The sequence below is a fragment of the Ursus arctos genome, unplaced genomic scaffold (genome assembly GCF_023065955.2).
Source record: "Ursus arctos isolate Adak ecotype North America unplaced genomic scaffold, UrsArc2.0 scaffold_5, whole genome shotgun sequence".
Classification (NCBI taxonomy): Eukaryota; Metazoa; Chordata; class Mammalia; order Carnivora; family Ursidae; genus Ursus; species Ursus arctos.
In genome coordinates, this window is record NW_026623067.1 from 42,642,116 (window position 1) to 42,660,653 (window position 18,538).

The following is an 18,538-nucleotide window of genomic DNA, read 5'->3' on the forward strand; positions in this document are numbered from 1 at the left end:
TGGGTGCCAGAGAACTCCCGGCCCACAAAACTGAAGATATTTACTCTTTAGCCCGTTTTTTAAAAAGTTTGCTTTTTCCTTTTGTATGTATAGATAGCATACCTGCTTATTTTAGGCTGACCCATCTCTTTTATAGGAGAGGTGTGCTCATTAGGTATTTTTCAAAATGTTATTATTGTAATGCATAATCCCATAAACTGTCCAACTTTCTAAGAGGAGAGAATGTTTTGCTCACCTTTGGAATCCAAGTGCTAGTGCCTTACATAGTACTGGCATATAGCAGGTGCTCAGTATTTGTTGTTGAATAAGCGTTGTAAGACCAGTGCCAAAAGCTAGTAATTTCAAAACTTCAGAAGGAATTTCTCATTCAGTACAAACTGAGTAGCCTATTTTGTTAATTTTGATTGAAAATAATTATTTTTAAAAACTTTTTTGCTTACCAAAATTCTCCCTGGGGAAAAAAAAAACCCTACTGAATTTTAGATATCTAGTGAAAAGAGAATTTTAAAAAATATTAGAATCGTTCTTCTTCCTAAATAAAGCATATGTTAAAAATACTGGTAAAATTGAAATGGCCTCAGCCTTTTACAACTGTGCGCCACGTTTTAAAAATGACGATTATTGGAGTCCAGGGCATGGTTGTCAGAAACATTCTACGTAACTTGAGCATAGCGACGAGAAATACAAGCATGTGTGCTGAGCAAAATGATTGTGTAAGAAAAAAAGTAAAATTTTGCGTTCTGTGCAATGTGTCGAACGTGAACGTATTGCACGTTGTGTTGCAGATTTACTACAGCTGAGTCATTTCGGGACACAAGTGTGTTTCCAGGAAAAAACGAGAGGAAGGAACCAGGCTGAAGGGCTCGCCGGGTTCCCCCAGGCACTCCCAGTAGCAGACACCGGTATTCCGCGGCGGGCGGCGGCGTGGTCAAAAAAGGTGCCGCGGCCCCTTTAAGAGGCACAGCACCTTCTCCAAGATACCATCTTGCACCAGGAGTTCACGTAAGCTCTCCACCTACCTTGCTATATCCCTCCTCCTTAACTGGGTACGGCCGGCCGGCGGGGCGAGCGAGCCTTTTCATTGGCTTTGCGCGCACGGCCCTCTTACTTCTATTGGTTCTTGAGCCCGCCATTCGGCGCTATCTCCCGCCCTCCTGAGCCGTCGAGCTAGGTTGAGTGAGGGCTCTTGGGTTAGTTCCTGTTAGGCCCCGGCCGGGGGAGTAGGTTGAAGTCTCCTAAGATGCCCGGTGGGCTGGGGCACCGGGAGCTGTGAAGAGGGCGTGAGGAGGCGGCGAGGGGAGACCCGCGGCAGGCCTGAACAAGAGCGGCGGCCGAGCCCGCCTTCCCTGCACCATGCTCATAGAGGATGTGGATGCCCTCAAGTCCTGGCTGGCCAAGTTACTGGAGCCGATGTGAGTGAGCCAGGCTGGGCCAGGGCCGGCGAACGTGGGCGTTGGGGGCCCGCGGGGGCGTGGGGGGAGGGGAGGCGGCGTGGGGGAGGGCGGAGCGGAGGGGCCGCGGTCGGGAGGTCCCGGCGACGTCTTCTCTGTAGTACTATCACCATTGTGGGGGGGGCGGTGGCGGGGGGAGCGAGAGCCAGGGGCGTAGAGGCGGTGTGGTTGTGGGACCGGGCGGGGGGGGGGCGGCAAGGACAGCGAGGGCTTTTTAAATATAAATATTGGGGTGCTGGAAGGGTTAGCAGGATAGTGAGGGAATTTAAAATTTTGCTATTTGAGAAATGCGAGAGATCCCAAGGCTATCGAGGGATTTTTAAATGTGGATATTGGGATCTCGAAGGGTGTAGCAGGATGTCGAGGGCTTTATTAAACAATATTAGTGCGGGACTAAAAGATCCAGAAGCGGAGTATCGAGGGCCTTTTAAAAACATGAGGGCAGAAAGGAATAGTAGGGACATTGAGGGCTTTATAGCGATTATTGATGAGCCCTAAGGGTTCAAGAATTTTGAAGGATTTGAGAAACATGGGGTAGTTGAAAGGGATATGTGGGCATTGAAGTGTTTTGGGGAATTACTGGAAAGCTGTTAAATATGATAACAAGGATATGAAGGGATTTAAAAATATTACCCAGGAGTTGTTAGTGCTAGGAGGACTAATAACTTCTAAATACCATCAAGGGTTGGAAAAAATAGGGGTTTTAAATTTTAAGGGTTGAAAGGACTACCCTGGTATTTAGTAGTATTGGAGGAGTATTTGAAAGGGGTATACCTGAAGCATGTAAGCATTTTAGTTACAGCTATTGGAGGAATAAAAGGGGTAGCAGAAGGAGTAAGGATTTTGTAAATACTGTTGAAGGATTGTGAGGGCAACCGAGGATATTGAGGTGTAGGATTTTTGTTGAGCTAAAAAGAATGAGAAGGGATCGTTTTTAAAAAATATTTTGGGTAGTATTAGTTGTAGAAATACTGGGATGGTTCAAAGGGACAGCAGAGGTACCAGCTTTTTTTTGGTTTGTTTTATAACCATTGTAAGAGGGTAGGATTGTGGTGTGTTTATTTGGGATAGTGGAATATAGCTAGTTTCTGAGACATCCCATACAGGGAAGAGAGGGAATGCTGAAAGGAGGATTGGAGAGATGATATCTAACTCTCCTGGGAAAGAAGGCATGGAAAGGGAAGGGAAGGGATCATTTCCTGCCCTCTCCTCATTTCTACTGCTTAGTTATTCTCTTAGAGGTAAGGACTTACTGGCTGAAGGAAAAAGGGTAGAAGAGGAAGAGATGGGCAGGCTATGGTTCATTAGATTAGATCGTTTTAGTGGGGGAAAAAAAGTTTTTCAGAGGTGGAAATAAGGGATAGTTTGGGAGGCATGGAGGTGTGGTAAGGTTGGGGCTCTTGGGAGGCAGCTACTTCCCTGATTATCTATTTCCTGCTCCCCCTGAGAAATCTTGTTAACTAACTTTGTTTGTTGTTGTTTTGCTACTTTTATTTCTTGGATGTTAACACCTAGGAAGAGAGTCACCTGTAGTCCGATGTGTCAGCCTTGTGAAGGTAGGATGGTTAAAGGAGACAGCATTAGGGGAGATTTGATGTCTGCAGTGCTATTTACATTCTGAGGATGAGTATGTGAGTGGAATACAGGTATGAGTGAAAGTACACTAGGGCTTTTGGGTTTTATATTAGTGATAGTCTACTTGAAAGTTTTGTAGAAGAATATGGGCCTCTTGAATGTGCATCATACTTTTTCTACAGTATAGTTTTGGAACGCAGCAATGGAGATGGATTATGACAAAGGTGGGAAATAAAGGAAATAGATTTAGTGAAATTGACCATATACAGAACAGGCTAAAGAAAAAAAGAAAAAGGTCTGTGTTTAAAAAATTCTTTACATTCATGTTATTTAACATAAACTCTTGTGTGTGTGTGTGTGTGTGTGTGTGTGTGTGACAATTTTGCATATAGGCTCTGAGTTTGTTGGTAGAGATCCTTCTAAAAAAGTTAGATGTGTGTGTCTTTGATAAAAGGTGACGAGTTTTAACGTTATAGTTAATTGCCCTTCTTTTATAAACTCCCTAAAATGATTTATTCTGGGTAGTGGTTTTGGTTTTTTTCTTTTTTTAAGATTTCATTTATTTATTTTACGGGGCGCCTGGGTAGCGCAGTCGTTAAGCGTCTGCCTTCGGCGGCGTTCGGAGATCGAGGCCCACATCGGGCTCCTCCGCTGGGAGCCTGCTTCTTCCTCTTCCACTCCCCTGCTGTGTTCCCTCTCTCGCTGGCTGTGTCTCTGTCACATAAATAAATAAAATCTTTAAAAAAAAAATTTTAAAAAAATATTTCATTTATTTATTTGAGAGAGAAAGCACCAGTGAGGTGAGGGGCAGAGGGAGAGGGAGAAGCAGACTCCCTGCTGAACGGGGAGTCTGATGAGGGGCTCCATCCCACAGGGCCTTGGGATCATGATCTGAGTGGAAGGCATACACTAACCGACTGAGCCACCCAGGCACCCGTTTTTTTCCTTAGTGTGAAAATTTAGTTTGGGTAGGAACTTATTAAACCTCTCAATAGTGTTTTCCTTGGCTTTTTTTTTTGGCCATTTGATAAGCTTATAGATATTCTGTAATTTTCATGGGTAAAAAGTATCTTTAAAGTGATTATTTGAGGGGCGCCTGGATGGCTCAGTCGTTAAGCTCAGGGCATGATCCCGGCGTTCTGGGATCAAGCCCCATGCCAGGCTCCTCTGCTGGAAGCCTGCTTCTTCCTCTCCCACTCCCCCGCTTGTGTTCCCTCTCTCATTGGCTGTCTCTCTCTCTGTCAAATAAATAAATAAAATCTTTTAAAAAATTTAAAAAAATAAAGTTATTATTTGAGTTTGGTTTTCCCATTTGTTTTGAGTTACATGCAACTGAAAGCACACATCATTTTCTTTAAAAAAAAAATTTGTTACTTTTTTTGGGTTAAAAAGAGCTAAAAGTCACTGTTTAGACTTTAATAATATAGGTGGCTTTCCTAGAAGTACAAAATAAAGGTACTAATTTTTAACTCATGTAAGTAATGGTTTTGGATGGAAGTGGTAATAAGTAGCAAATGCAAAAAAATGGAAAGAAATAGCAAATGCCGATATCATACATATTTTCATTCTTAGTATGTTGTCATGGGAGATTATTTTTTGTTTGTTTAGACACCCTAAAATGTAATACATGATATGCTAAAATGGGTTGTATTTGTAAATTTACTGTTTGCATATTCCAGATTGAAGAAAATTTTCATGGCAGATTGGCATGTTGTTACAACATAGCATTTCAGAGCAGTTGTTAGGTTTTCAGATAATGGAGTTGCAGTGGGTATGTTGGATTCATTCGATCCTTGCGCATGATCCACTGTTGTGTTTTTTATTTAGCTTAATTTACAGTTAACTAAATTTATAAAAGATTCTTAAGCATGTTGCGTCTTGTCACTGGTGAAACGAAGGCACACAATGGGGTATTTCTGAACCAAGCCAGTTTACGTGTAATTATTCCCTATAGACAAATTAGAAATATCATATGCTGGTAGAGCCTATCTGTTGCTTTCCACTCCTTTTGTAGATGTGGGACTTGCCTATAACTTTTACTAGAGGAAAGACAGAAGGAGGGTACCTGGAAGAAATGACTCCTTTAACTGGTTGGGAAAAACCTAGTACCATTTTTGTTGGCACTGCAGTTAAGGGAGAGAAACCATCTTAGTCAAGAACTTTATATCTCTTTTCCTACTGCTACATGAACAGACTGAACTCACAAGTCTTGTTTGATGTCTTTATCTTCCTTCACTTCCAAAATATCCTAGATATCTTAGTCATAGAGACTATGTAGGGATTATGTGCAATTGGGAGATGTCATGGTTTCTATCAGAAATAACTTCTCATTTTCAGTACATGAGCCCTTTAAGAGTAAAGTTTAAGTAAATCTAGGGGATATATTAATCACTGAAGAAATGAAAAGTTTAGAAGAAGTTCAGGCAAGCATTTTTCAGGAAAAAAACATGCATTTCTACCCAAAAATGTTGTCTTTAATGGGAAATGTTTTAAGTTATTTATACTAGATATATTAAATATATATAAACACATATAATTCAAGACTTCTCATTTGGCTTATTATAAAAAAATTGTCTTGGTGTATTTTTTTTTTTAAAGATTTTATTTATTTATTTATTTGACAGAGATAGAGACAGCCAGCGAGAGAGGGAACACAGGCAGGGGGAGTGGGAGAGGAAGCAGGCTCATAGCAGAGGAGCCTGATGTGGGGCTCGATCCCATAACGCCGGGATCACGCCCTGAGCCGAAGGCAGACGCTTAACCACTGTGGCACCCAGGCGCCCCCTTGGTGTATGTTTTAAAAAGTAATAGAGTTTGTAATACTTTTTGGACACTTGCATCTTCCTATTGTAGTAAAACATCATTATGTGAATCAGGGCATTTAGTTTCTAGTTTTGTCCCTATGTCTGATTTACTGTGTGACTTCGGAAAAATTCTCTAAATTTTCTCTGAACAGTTAATCATATGAGCCTTCTACCTACCTCACAGATACGATATGAATATTAATGTGCAGACTATAAAAAGGGCCTGTGTACGTTAGAATCATTAAATATAAATGAAATTTTGTAGTTTTTGAAATATGAAAATATTTTAAACTCTTTTTTCAAAAATATTTTACTTATTAATGTTAAGCTTTACTGTCATTTACAAAATAATAGTCTAATGCATCCCAGAGCTAGAATCTCACTGCGGTCCCTATAGGTATGACTGGGAATTGCTAAGGAAAGCCATCGCTATTATGTGCTGTTACTGTGAATTCAGTCCATATTATGGTCTTTTTAAGTACACTAGGAGATTGAATATGTTGTCGTCTCTGAGTATGATGGATAAGGCAGCAATAAGCTTCACAGACTGAGATCATTTTATTGGTTCAGTGGTCGTGGAGGGGTTATACTTGGGTTGAACTCTTAGAGTTTACTTGCTGCCATAGATTTGCAATCTTTATTACATTAAATCCTGATTAGTAATGTCTGGGGCTGCTCAAATGGGAGAAAAATTGTCACCTAGCAGCAATGAGACCTGACTTCTCAGATAAATAAACTACAAAGGTGAAATGAGTATTTTGGAGGTATTTTCTTAAGGCTGAGAAATTCTGATAATGTGATTAGCAGCTTCAAAGAATTAGTATGCCTTTAAAGTGCTGGTGGGACTTGTTTAAGGAGACTGTTAACTATTTCACAGAAAAGGACTTATTTTGACCAGAGGACTTCTTGGCAAGTTTTAGTATTCTAAGTTAAGGACAAATTTGTTCTTATGTCCTTTGGTCTGCCTCCTAAATATGTCTGACTTCATTCTTCCTGGCCCAACTGCTATAGGCTAGAAGCCAGAAGTTGCTTTTATAGCTCTGTGTTTCCTATCACTGCTTTGTCTCATCCTCTCACAAGGTTATTACTTACTTTGTTGTTAATTTTTTTTTAACCATTTGTTATTTTTACTGTAATTATCTGTTTTCATTTTCATTTCTTGGCCACTAGGCTTCAGGGCAAGGTCTGTCTTGCTCAGAGTAATTCCATTACCAAGCAAGATGCTTGGCATTTAGTGAACAGTCAGTAAATGTTTAAATGAATCATGTATATATAGGTTGGTTGACAATTTAAAACACAATATTTTTTAAAAAGATTTTATTTATTTATTTGACAGAGGGTGTGCACATGTGCACAAGCAGGGGAAGCAGCAGGCAGAGGGAAAGGGAGAAGCAGGCTCCCCGTGAGGAGGGAGCCCTTCATGGGGCTCCATCCCAGGACTCTGGGGTCATGACTTGAGCCGAAGGCAGACGCTTAACCGACTGAGCCACCCAGGCACCCCTAGATTTTTCTTTTTTAATAGTCTGATTTTCAGGGTATCCTTAGGTGGTGACTACTGCTCTATGAGCCATAGTCCACATATCAAAATGGTGTTTGCAACTGACAGATGTGTGTATATATATTTTTTTTACCCAAAATAAATATACGGGTATTTTCTTCTGTTCATGAAAGCCTCTAATTAATTAAGGGGAAGACGAGAGCTTTTATTTGAAAAGAAGTAGAAGTGCCATTATTTCTCTCTCTTTAATATCTGTTAACAGGTTCTTAGAACTTAATAGGTACTCAAATAACAATTCGAAAATGTTAAATCAGATATTACTTTTTTTTTTTTTTTAAGATTTTGTTTTTAAGTAATGCCAACACCCAGCATGGGGCTTGAACTTAAAACCCTGAGATCAAGAGTTGCTTGCTTTACCAACTGAGCCAGCTGGCGCCCCCCCCACCCCGCCTTTACTTGATTTTCCAGTATTGTTTTATCGAAGGAATAATCTGAATACAGATCTCAGAGGCAGACTTTTTGGTTTTTTATTTACTTTTTTTCTTATAAAGTAAAAATAAAAGTACTATTACAGAAAATGCAGAAAGAAAAAATAATAAAATTACTTACGTGTATTTATTTCTAGTTTCTCTTGTGTATATGAACTTCCATGTAGCTGTAATCAGAATCAAATCTAAAATTTTTTATCTGTATTTCTCCATTTGACCTTACCTCAGAAACATTTTTCATATTTGTGTATTGTTTTTGTAACCATCGCTTTGGATGCCTACTATTTCATAAATATTTAACGATGAGAATGGTTATGTTGACTTTACTTTTTCTGTTAAAAATAATGTTGTTTTCAGGGGTGCCTGTGTGGCTAGTCGGTTAAGTGTCTGCCTTAAAGATCCAGCCCTACCTGGCTCCTTGCTCAGCAGGGAAGTCTGCTTCTCCCTCTGCCCCTCCCCCAAGTCATGCGCACAAGCACCCTCTCTCACTTTCTCTCTCTCTCTAATGAATCTTTAAAAAAAATAAATTTGTTTTTATACCACACATATATATATTTAGTGTTAATTAAATACCAGTGTTTTCTATATTTGGCTTTATTTCCTGAGGTTAATTTCCCTGAGGCCAACTACAGCTACTGGTCAGAGAATATGAACTTTTTTAAAAAAAAGATTTATTTATTTATTGTAGAGAGAGAGAGGGAGCGCGTGCAATCGCGGGCACCCGCCTGTGGAGAGGGAGAGAGAAACTCAAGCAGACTCCCCACTGAGTGTGGAACTGTACTTGGGGCTCGATTTCAGGACCCTAAGATCACTACCTGGCTGAAACCAAAAGTCAGATGCTTAACCGACTGAGCCATCCAGGCACCCCGAGAATATGAACATTTTTAATGGCTGTTGATACACATTAAGAGATCGGGTTTTTGTTTTTTTTTTCACTGTGGCTCAGAGAATTCATTAATTCTCTCTCTTCTGAAACAAATATTACACCAAGGTAGAACTTAAAATTGAGCCCGTTTTCAGAAACATGTAGATTTTTCTGAAATTGGAAAAGGTTTAAGTAGTGTTGGTTTTTTCCTAAAACAAATAGACTTTGATAATTTTTAAGTAGTGTTTCTTGGCTTGGGAACTAAGGTAAGGAAAAACCTTTACTCTCTGGTCTTGGGATTGGGTATATGTCTGAAATCTGCAAAGCTGATGTGCTGGCATAGCAGGTGTGTCATATACCTGCAGTGGAGATTTCATTAAGGAGGAGAAGACAAGTTTGAGGTTTTATGGGTAAGACATTTTTAAGGCAATATTTCTATTAACTTTCCCTGATGAAAATTCATTCTAGTTGATTTTTATTTTTTAAATAAAAGATAGATAATTGAAAGATGTTCTTAGAAAATTATTATGCAAGACGTGAATTTTAAGGAGTCCTCATATTTCTAATTTCCATTAAACTTACGGAAATTTCTTTTGTTCTTTATTTTAATTGGAAGGTAACAGGATTTACAGTAGGAAAGTGTATGTGGTATAAAATAGATTTTATTCTGTGGAACTGTAGCTGAGTTTTAGTTCCACAGGTGTGCATTCTTCCTGATCTTGAGTGGATCACTTAATTTGTCTTTACATATTTACAAATTTAGGTATCTATAAAATGAATAATAACTTACTGATTGTGCTGTTAAGGCCTTTTAAAGACAATACTTGAATAGTAATTTTAGATGGGTATTATGTTTTCTAATCTCTTTGTTATAATAGAAGTCCCTTTCTGTCTGTAAGTGTGTGTATTTAACATAGCCGTGGATCCAGAAATCTTAAATCTTTTTCATTCCCAAGTATTCTTGTCCCCACAGTTATGCAAAATGAATTTTCCATAAGCTTTGGTTACAAATAAATAGCTGAAGGATTTTACTCTGGGATAAGAGAAGTAAGAAGTGATCCTGCATTTGTCTTGTAAATTATCAAGGATCTTAGTCATGTTCAAATTTTTGTGACACACTTCTTGGAAGTTTGGTTGGGCTACTGTTAGCATTGGTACCATAGCTACTGCAGTATTTTAATTGTCAGTTGTTAAGGATTATATGGTAGGGGGGTGATGAAAGAATAAATAAGAACAATCATAAAGGTACAGAAAATTACAGCATGAAACTCCCTAGTGTATTTAAGTTTCACCATTCAACTGGTGTGACTTATTATTTCACACCAGCAATTTTCTTCATAGTGCATTTTATGGATATATATTAGGAGCTGTTAAATTTAAATGGTCCCATTCCTTTGGCTGTAAACATGCTTTTTGTATTTGGTACAGAATTCTAACTATCAGTTATTAATCAGTTGTTCACTCATACTGCACAAATATTTAAAATCTGTGATCACTCTCTTGGTGTCTAGTTTTTGTTTTTTGTTTTTTTTGTGTGTTTTTTTTTTGCTCTTTTACCTTCTTGTAACTATTCATCTTGAGGCTTAGCACATCACATCAAAATGTATTTCATCAGGAGCAACCTTACTTTGCATTTGTTTTTTAGAGTCTGAATACTAAATACATGTATAAGATATCTGGGTTTGTTTAACTCCCCTCATTTATGCAATAATCTGATGTTGTACCTGCTTCTCACTAGAAACCTCGTATTATGCAGTTTTCTACTTGTTGGGTCATGAGACTTCTTAAAGGTTCTCCTAACAGCAGAAAAAATGATATTGCCTCTTTCTACCTTTTTAATTTTTTTTTTTTAATTTTTAAAGATGTAATTCATTTACTGGAAAGAGCATGAGAGAGAGTGAGCGAGCACAAGTGAGGGGGAAGGGCAGAGAGAGAGGGAGAGGCAGGTTCCTTCCTTGAGGGGCTCGGGGATCATGACCTGAGCCAAAGGCAGACGTTTAACTGACTGAGCTACGCAGGTGCCTCTGCCATTCTTATTTTTAAAAATCCTTTTCTTTCTCTGTTTAGAATATCTTCCTTATCCAGGATCTGAACTTTTTAAGTAAAGGTAGAAATGTGATAGATTTTTTTTTTATACCTCTCCCTTCCATTTGAATGTTGATTAGAACTATACTGATCAAATACCTTACTGTTTTCAGGAGTGAGATTAAATCTCTCTACACATTTCTATTTTAAGGGATTAATGGATTAAGCAAGGTGGGCAGGGCCTGTGTAACATTTTTGAACATACTGTATATTCACTTTATTACCTATTATTACCATTTTTTCGTGAGTAATTGACATACAGTGTTGTATTAGTTTCACATATACAACATAGTGATTTGATTTATACATTGTGGAGTGGTCACCACAATAGTCGAATTACAGTCTGTCACCATACAAAGTTACTAGAATATTATTGATTATATTCCCTATGCTATACATTACATTGCCATGTCTTATTTTATAACTGGAAGATTTTATCTTTTTTTTTTAAGAGATTTTATTTATTTGAGAGACAGAGGGAGAGAGTGGGGGGAGGGGCAAAGGGAGAGGGAGAAGCAGACGCCCTGCTGAGCAGGGAGCCCAATGCAGGGCTCGATCCCAGAACCCTGGGATCACGACCTGAACCAAAGCCAGATGTTAAACTGACTGGGCCACCCAGGTGTCCCTGGAAGATTTTATTTCTTAATCCCTCTTACCTATTTTCATCCATCCCTCTGGCAACCATCAGTTTGTTTTCTGTATCTATGACTATTTCTGTTTTGTTTTCTTTAGATTACACATGTAAGTGAAATCATATGGTATTTGTCTTTCTCTTAGCACATTTAGCATATACCTTACAGGTCCATCCGTGTTGTTGCACATGGCAAGATTTCATTCTTTTTTTATGGCTGAGTAATAATACATTATATGTATATATACCATATCATCTTTATCTTTTTTATTCTTTCATCTATCAATGGATTTTTTTGGTTGCTTCCATATCTTGGCTATTATAAATTATGCTATGATGAACATGAGGGTGCATATGTCTTTCTGAATTAGTGTTTTCGTTTTCTTCAGGTAAATACCTAGAAGTGGGATTACTCTATCATGTGATAGTTCTGTTTTTAATTTTTTGAGGAACCTCCATACTATTCTCCGAAGTGGGCTCACCAGTTTACATTCCTATCAGCAGTGCATGAGGGTTCCTTTTTCCCTACATCCTTACCAACAGTTGTTATTTCTTGTCTTTTTTTTTTTTTTTTTTTAATTTTATTTTTAAGTAATCTCTGCACCCAGCATAGGGCTTGAACTCAAAATCACGAGGTCAGGAGTTACGTGTTGTACCCACTGAGCCCGTCAGGCGACCCTCTTGTCTTTTTGAAAATAGCCGTTCTGACAGGTGTGAGGTGATATTTCACTGTGGTTTTGATTTGCATTTTCCTGGTGGCTAGTGATGTTGATCGTCATCTTAAATGCCTGTTGGCCATTTGCATGTCTTTTGAAAAAATGTCTGTTTGGATCCTGTCAGTTTTTTCTTTTTTTCTTCTTTTTAAATTTTTTCTTTGTTTAATTGAAGTGTAATTGACGGGGTTTTTTTTTGTTTTGTTTTGTTTTTTTTTGTTTAGGTTCTCTACTCATCTTTTGATCAGAGTATTTGTTTTTCTGATATTGATCTGTATATCCATTTTAGAATTTAGCAGTTGGGTTTACCACGGTAATCTGTTCAAAAGTGTAATTTACATTTTTTACTTAGAAAAAACCTGGCTTTCTTTTAAATTGCATGTTTTTATTAATGTGTACCTCCTCATCTTGCACACTTACGCTCTTTCCTAGTGCACTTTGACCCTTACCCGTAACTTATTTTATTAGCTCTGAGTTTTGTAAGATTGACAGTCACTGAAATTTGCTCCCTTGGATGTGGTGCATAAATGTGCATTGATGTTCAAAGAATTAGCCTTTCCCGCAGCAGTATTGGCAACAATAAATTCTCCTATTTTATTGAATTATGAACTTTAAAAATATAGACTAGAAGGAAGTAAAGGTGCTGATGCTTGGTTTTTCTTTTTATAAAATTTGCTTTATTTACTTAAAAAGTATATTTTTCCATTACACACACACACACACACACACACACACACACACACACACATATTTGGAGCACAAAAACTTTCTGTTTCTTGTAGTGTAGATAAAATATTAGGTCCGAAGATTGCTACCTGTCAGGAGTTGACAACTCAGGGAACATGTGCTGCCCTGGCATAGATGATTTTGAATGTAGAGAGACAGGTGACTGGGGTGCTTGGGTGGTCTGCCTTTGGCTTAGGTCATGATCCTGGAGTCCTGGGATTGAGCTTTCCATCCGGCTCCCTGCTCAGTGAGGAGCCTGCTCCTCCCTCTCCCTCTGCTGCTCCCGCTGCTTGTGCTCCCTCACTCTCTTTTCTCTCAAATAAATAAATAAAATAAATAAATAAAAAAATAAATAAAAAAGATAAGTTACTACTGACTAGAAAAAAAAAGAGAAGTAGGTAGAGGTTGTCCCTGCTGCCCTTCTACCACTTCTTTCTTGTCTAGGTCCCAGATTTTTTCTTTCTTGCTTATAGCTGCTAGAGTGTTTGTCAGTAATATTTAAGGTGTCAACCTTCTTGTGTTCTTATTTTTTAAGAGATCCTTAAGATAAGGAGAAGATTATCAGTGGACTCGATTGCTATTTTTAGATCCTGGTGCCCGGGGTTATAGGGAATGGGGAAAGGTGTCCCACTTGTCCTGGTTCTTCATCATTGGTCACATGGAACAACAAACAGATAGTTTCTGAGGATATCAACAGTGCTTCTATAGCCCTGCAACTCAGGGGTCAATTGCCACCCTTTCTCTGTTACCATTGAGAAAGCAAATGTAGATTTAGTCCAAAATTCTGGGTATAATTAGAACATTGAACATAGGAGACAAACAATTTTATAAAAGTAAGCAGAAAAGGACAGTCTTACCTGCACTATGTATGTGCTTTTTGTTATACAAGTCTCCTTTGTTTGCAGTCACTTTATTTTAAAGACCTTAATCTTTCCAAAATAGGGGTGACTTTATTGATGACATTGCTATTTGGAAAAAAAAAAGTTTGAAAATTTTTGTTTTCTCTTTGTCTAACTAGATGCGATGCTGACCCTTCAGCCTTAGCCAACTATGTCGTAGCACTGGTCAAGAAGGACAAACCTGAGAAAGAATTGAAAGCCTTTTGTGCTGATCAACTTGACGTCTTTTTACAAAAAGGTAAATATTATTTGCCTTCAGCCACATGTTTAAGATTTTAAATTTAAGACTTCGTATAAAATCTTGGAAATAAAAGGTTGGAAGAAAAGCATCCTTTAACATTTGAATATATCCATTCATGTTAATTATTTATCATGTATTTTGGAAGACTTTTTTCCCCCGTTTCCTAGCCTCTGCTTCTTTCCTGTGTTGAATCAATTGTAACTAATGTTTTTTAGGTGAGTGGGTCCTCTGTGGCTTGTGGCAGAGTCTAGTTGATGGTTGGGGGTGACAACTTGAGGATAAGGTAGCTGCTAATGCTTACTGCTTGTTAGGGCACTGAAGCTACTTTTTTCTTTTCCCCTCTTGGCTGCAGCTTCTTGCTGTCCAGGAAGAGATGGGCATAATCCTCAGCTCTTTATACCTTTAACTTCCCATCTTCTTACCAAAGTCCTTTCCATACCTGCAGAGCTTCCTGGAGACCTCCCCTCCTAATTCTCTGACCTCATCCCCTGCCACTCCCCCTCACTTGTTCCATTTCTAGCCACCTTGTCCCCCTTGTTTTTTTTTCCAGCATGGCAAACATGTTCCCAACTCCGGGCTTTTGAATTCATTGTTCTCTTGCTTGAAACGGTTTCTTCTCTTATGGTTTCTGGTCTCTTCTCAAATGTTAGCTTCTCAGAGAAGTTTCCCTTGAGTGCCCTATGTACAGTATATTATACCTCATGCCCCTGATCATCCTCTCCTCTTCCCAGTCCTGTTCGTTTTGTTTTTCATGGCACTTGTCACTTCCTGCCATGTTCTGTGTTTATTTGCCTTTTTATCTGTGCGTATTACTCCCCGCCCCATTTGTTTTCCTTTGTTGAGAGTGGTGACTTGGAACCTACGGTGCTGGGCACATAGAATGTATTCAATAAATATTGTTGAATAGATGGAAAGAATGTGGATAATGCACACTTACTGATTGATTTAACTGTTGGTGTGAGAAGATATCCTTTAATTCAAATATCTCCTAAGAGAGGAAAGATAGTAAGTATGGCTTCTCACTTGAAAAGATTACATAGTATGGTGAATTTTAAGGCTTTTTTTTTTTTTTTACACACTAAAAATCTAATACTTTCCCCAGTATTAGATGAATATTTTCTTTCCAAATCTATTAATTTGTATTATTAGTTTACAGTAGTTTCAAAACCCAGAAATGGGATTCTTCCTCACAAGGATTAGACTCATTTTTAGTTCCACCACCAATATTTGAGATGTCCTGTTTTCCTCACTTTTGCCGTAGAGTATGTTTTCAAACATCTATTTTTGTTTGTGCAACACTTAAATACTATTTCTCCTCCTTAGAAACTTCGGGTTTTGTGGATAAACTGTTCGAAAGTCTCTATACTAAGAACTACCTTCCACCTCTGGAACCAGTTAAGCCTGAGCCAAAACCACCAGTCCAAGAAAAAGAAGAAATTAAAGAAGAGGTAATGCAAAGTTTTCTTTTGCTTTTGGGGGCTTCTTAGATCCTATTACTAGTATCATTCTTAGTTGGAAGTTGACCTCTTTAAAAGTAATTATCTGTTGATTAAAGGTTCTATGTTTGGCACATGTTACAGATTCTTTATCAGGGCTTCTGAGTTCTTTGGACTTGAAATGTTGGAAGAATTTCAGATAGCTTGTTTAGTGTTCCAAGAAAAATTTTAGTAATATCGAATTCAGAGAAATCTTATTCAGTGACTTCAGAAAACTTGGTTAAATATAGAGTTTTGACTAAAAGTAACGTATTGATGAAACCTGAAGAGAAATTATTAAGTACCGCATTTCCATGTAATAGACAAACCATTTTCTTTTTTTTAACCAGAGAATATTTTTTATAGTTAATGTAGTTATAAATATCGTTGTTAATGAGTGAGAGAAAAAGAAAAAAATGTTTTTACAACGTTGAAGTACAAAGACATGATAATTCATGGTAATCTAATTGTTTGAACCAAGGGGAAAATTTTACAGAGTTCATTTGTAATTCTTTTTATGTATAGACAAAACAGTATTGTATGATAAGAATATGGGTTCTAAAATCCGGCTGCATGAGTTAAAATTGTCGCTCTTGTTACTTATTTTCTCCATTTTCACATCAGGAAAATGATGATCGTAGTCATACTTATTTCATTGAGGTTTAAGTGAGATTTTATATACATATACATCCTAATCAACTGCCTGGCACATAAAAGTTGGTTATTATACAGAAATATTTATTAACTTTTATTTTTATTATGATTATCTAATAAGCTTTTTATTTGGGAAGAATTTTATGCTTACATAAAAATGACAGGAATCCTACCTAAAACATCCATTCACAGTCTTATCTTTATTCACCTATTGAAAATTTGCCGTTTGCTCTTTTTATGTATTCACAGCCAAGACTCTCATGTGAATCTAGGAGTAAGTTAATTATATCATGATCTCATGATGCTCTGCACTTCATAAGAATAAGGATGTTTATTACTTTTTTTTAAGTAGGCTCCACGCCCAGTGTGGAGCCCATTGTGGGACTTGAACTCTCTAGCCTGAGATCAAGACCTGAGCTGAGATCACGAGTCAGTTGCTTAACCTGCTGAGCCACCCAGGCACCCCAAGGATGTTCTCTTAGATAGATATAATATCATTATTAGTTTGAGTAAATTTAATTTTAATAAAATACTTTATCTGTATTTCAGTTTTATCAATTGACCCAACAATGTCCCCACCCTTCCCCCCCCAAAAAAGTGTCCCCTTTTTGTAGCTTTTTTTCCTCCTCCAGTATGGGATTCAATCTAAGGATTGTGTATTACATTTAGTTGTCATTTCTGCTCCATCTTAAATGCTAGGCTGATTGAATTGGTCTATCATTAAAATAAAACAAAATATGACTATATTTCAGATCAGTCGAAACCACTGTCACAGTTTTGCTTTTGGCTCATGCCTTGTAATTGTTTCATAAAATCTTATTAAAATAGGAGAGGTTCCCAGTACGTTACTTCAAGTAATGGAAATAAGAGGAAAACTTTTCTACCGTACTTGATAATGTATAATTAGGGGTCTGTGCGTATATGCTGAATCTTTTAGAAGAAGTTAAAATTTTTGTGCCATGTGTCCTCTTTTGCAGTCATTGAAGTTCAGTGGACTAGAAGTATCTGTTTGAAAGATAGCTGATTTGAACATAAGAGAAGAATTTCATTATTTTGAGTTTTGAAAGGACAGTTTAAAAAACACCAGATTGTTATGCTATTTCATTTTGTATCTTTGTAGTAAATCCTAATTTTGAAAATTGTGAAAAGTGGCTATCAGCTTCTGTGTGTAAATATCCCAGACGACACTGTCTGGCATTTCTCTTGTTTTCTGAGATTTTTATACACAACTTAATTGTCATTACTGACATAAAAGCTCATATGATAGTGTATAAAGTAGTGTATAGTAATTTTGTTAGATAATGTGGAATGAAAGGGGTTTGAGGTAGCACATACCTTTGGCTAATTGGCTATATTTCTGGTCTATGCTAAGTTGATGCAGTTGCTCAGAATAGTGCACAGAAGTGCAAAAGAATCACCCATTATTGTAATAGATCTTTGGTATTGTAATTCCTGATTTGCACTATGCCTCGATCATCTGAAATGTTAGAAGGCAATTTTTCTTAGATTTGGATTTATGACTAGAAATATGAGAACCTGTAGCACAGTTTTTCCTTCCTTTGATTTGTCTGAAAACATATTTCATTTTACTTTTTAAAAACATTATTATATTACAGAGAATTTTCAGCATACATCGAAAGGGGACAGTAGTATAATGAAGTCTTATGTATTCATAACTCAGCCCCAACAACTCATCAGTCCATGTCCAGTCCTGCCCCAACCAAATACCTGTTTAGTGTTTGTTTGTTTGTTGTTTTTTGTTTTTTGTTTTAACTAGGCTCCACACCCAGCATGGAGCCCAACTTGGGGCTTGAACTTGTGACCCTCAGGTCAAGACCTGAGCTGAGGTCAAGAATCAGATGCTCAACTGACTGAACCACCCATGCATCCCTTATTTATTATACTTACATATCAAAAATGGTCTAGTGGAATAGAGGCTCTTAGACTTAAGTAGCCGTGACAGACCAAGATAATGAATAATTAAAACTTCTTACATGTGTGTGTAATGATTAGACTTCTTATAGAGGATGTGAAGTAGAAAAATTTAAGTCAGGTGGACAACATAGAAGAAGAATTTTAAAAATTACCATGCCTGGTCATAGCATGATTCTATAAAGAAATCTACTTTTCATATTCTTAGAATAGGAAGACTGAAGTAGATAAGAGGTTTTGGTTTATGAAGTCTTAAGTTTATTTATGTTTTAGTAATCTCTACACCCATCATGGGGCTTGAACTAATGACCCGGAGATTGAGAGTCACATGTTCTTTATCACTGAGCCAGCCAGGTGCCCTGAAGTCTTCATATATAGTATGAATTCAAGAATATGTAAGGCATTATAATGCCAAATAACTCATTTTATTTTTTTATTTTTATTTTTTAAAGACTTTATTTATTTGACACAGAGAGAGATAGAGAGAGAGTACAAGCAGGG

General features: G+C 37.5%; 1 protein-coding gene across 2 annotated transcripts in view; it reads left to right on the forward strand.

Annotated features, from left to right (window-relative positions):
* The first annotated feature begins 1,138 nt into the window (after positions 1-1,138).
* The window catches only part of RBM27 (RNA binding motif protein 27), a 74,675-nt gene continuing 57,275 nt past the window's right edge, over positions 1,139-18,538 (forward strand). For both annotated transcript variants that reach the window (XM_026498985.4, XM_026498986.4), the window contains exons 1-3: positions 1,139-1,412; positions 13,855-13,973; positions 15,300-15,424. In XM_026498985.4, the coding sequence (XP_026354770.1) occupies positions 1,354-1,412; positions 13,855-13,973; positions 15,300-15,424 (303 nt within the window). In that variant the 5' untranslated portion in view covers positions 1,139-1,353. The remainder of the gene's footprint in view (positions 1,413-13,854; positions 13,974-15,299; positions 15,425-18,538) is intronic.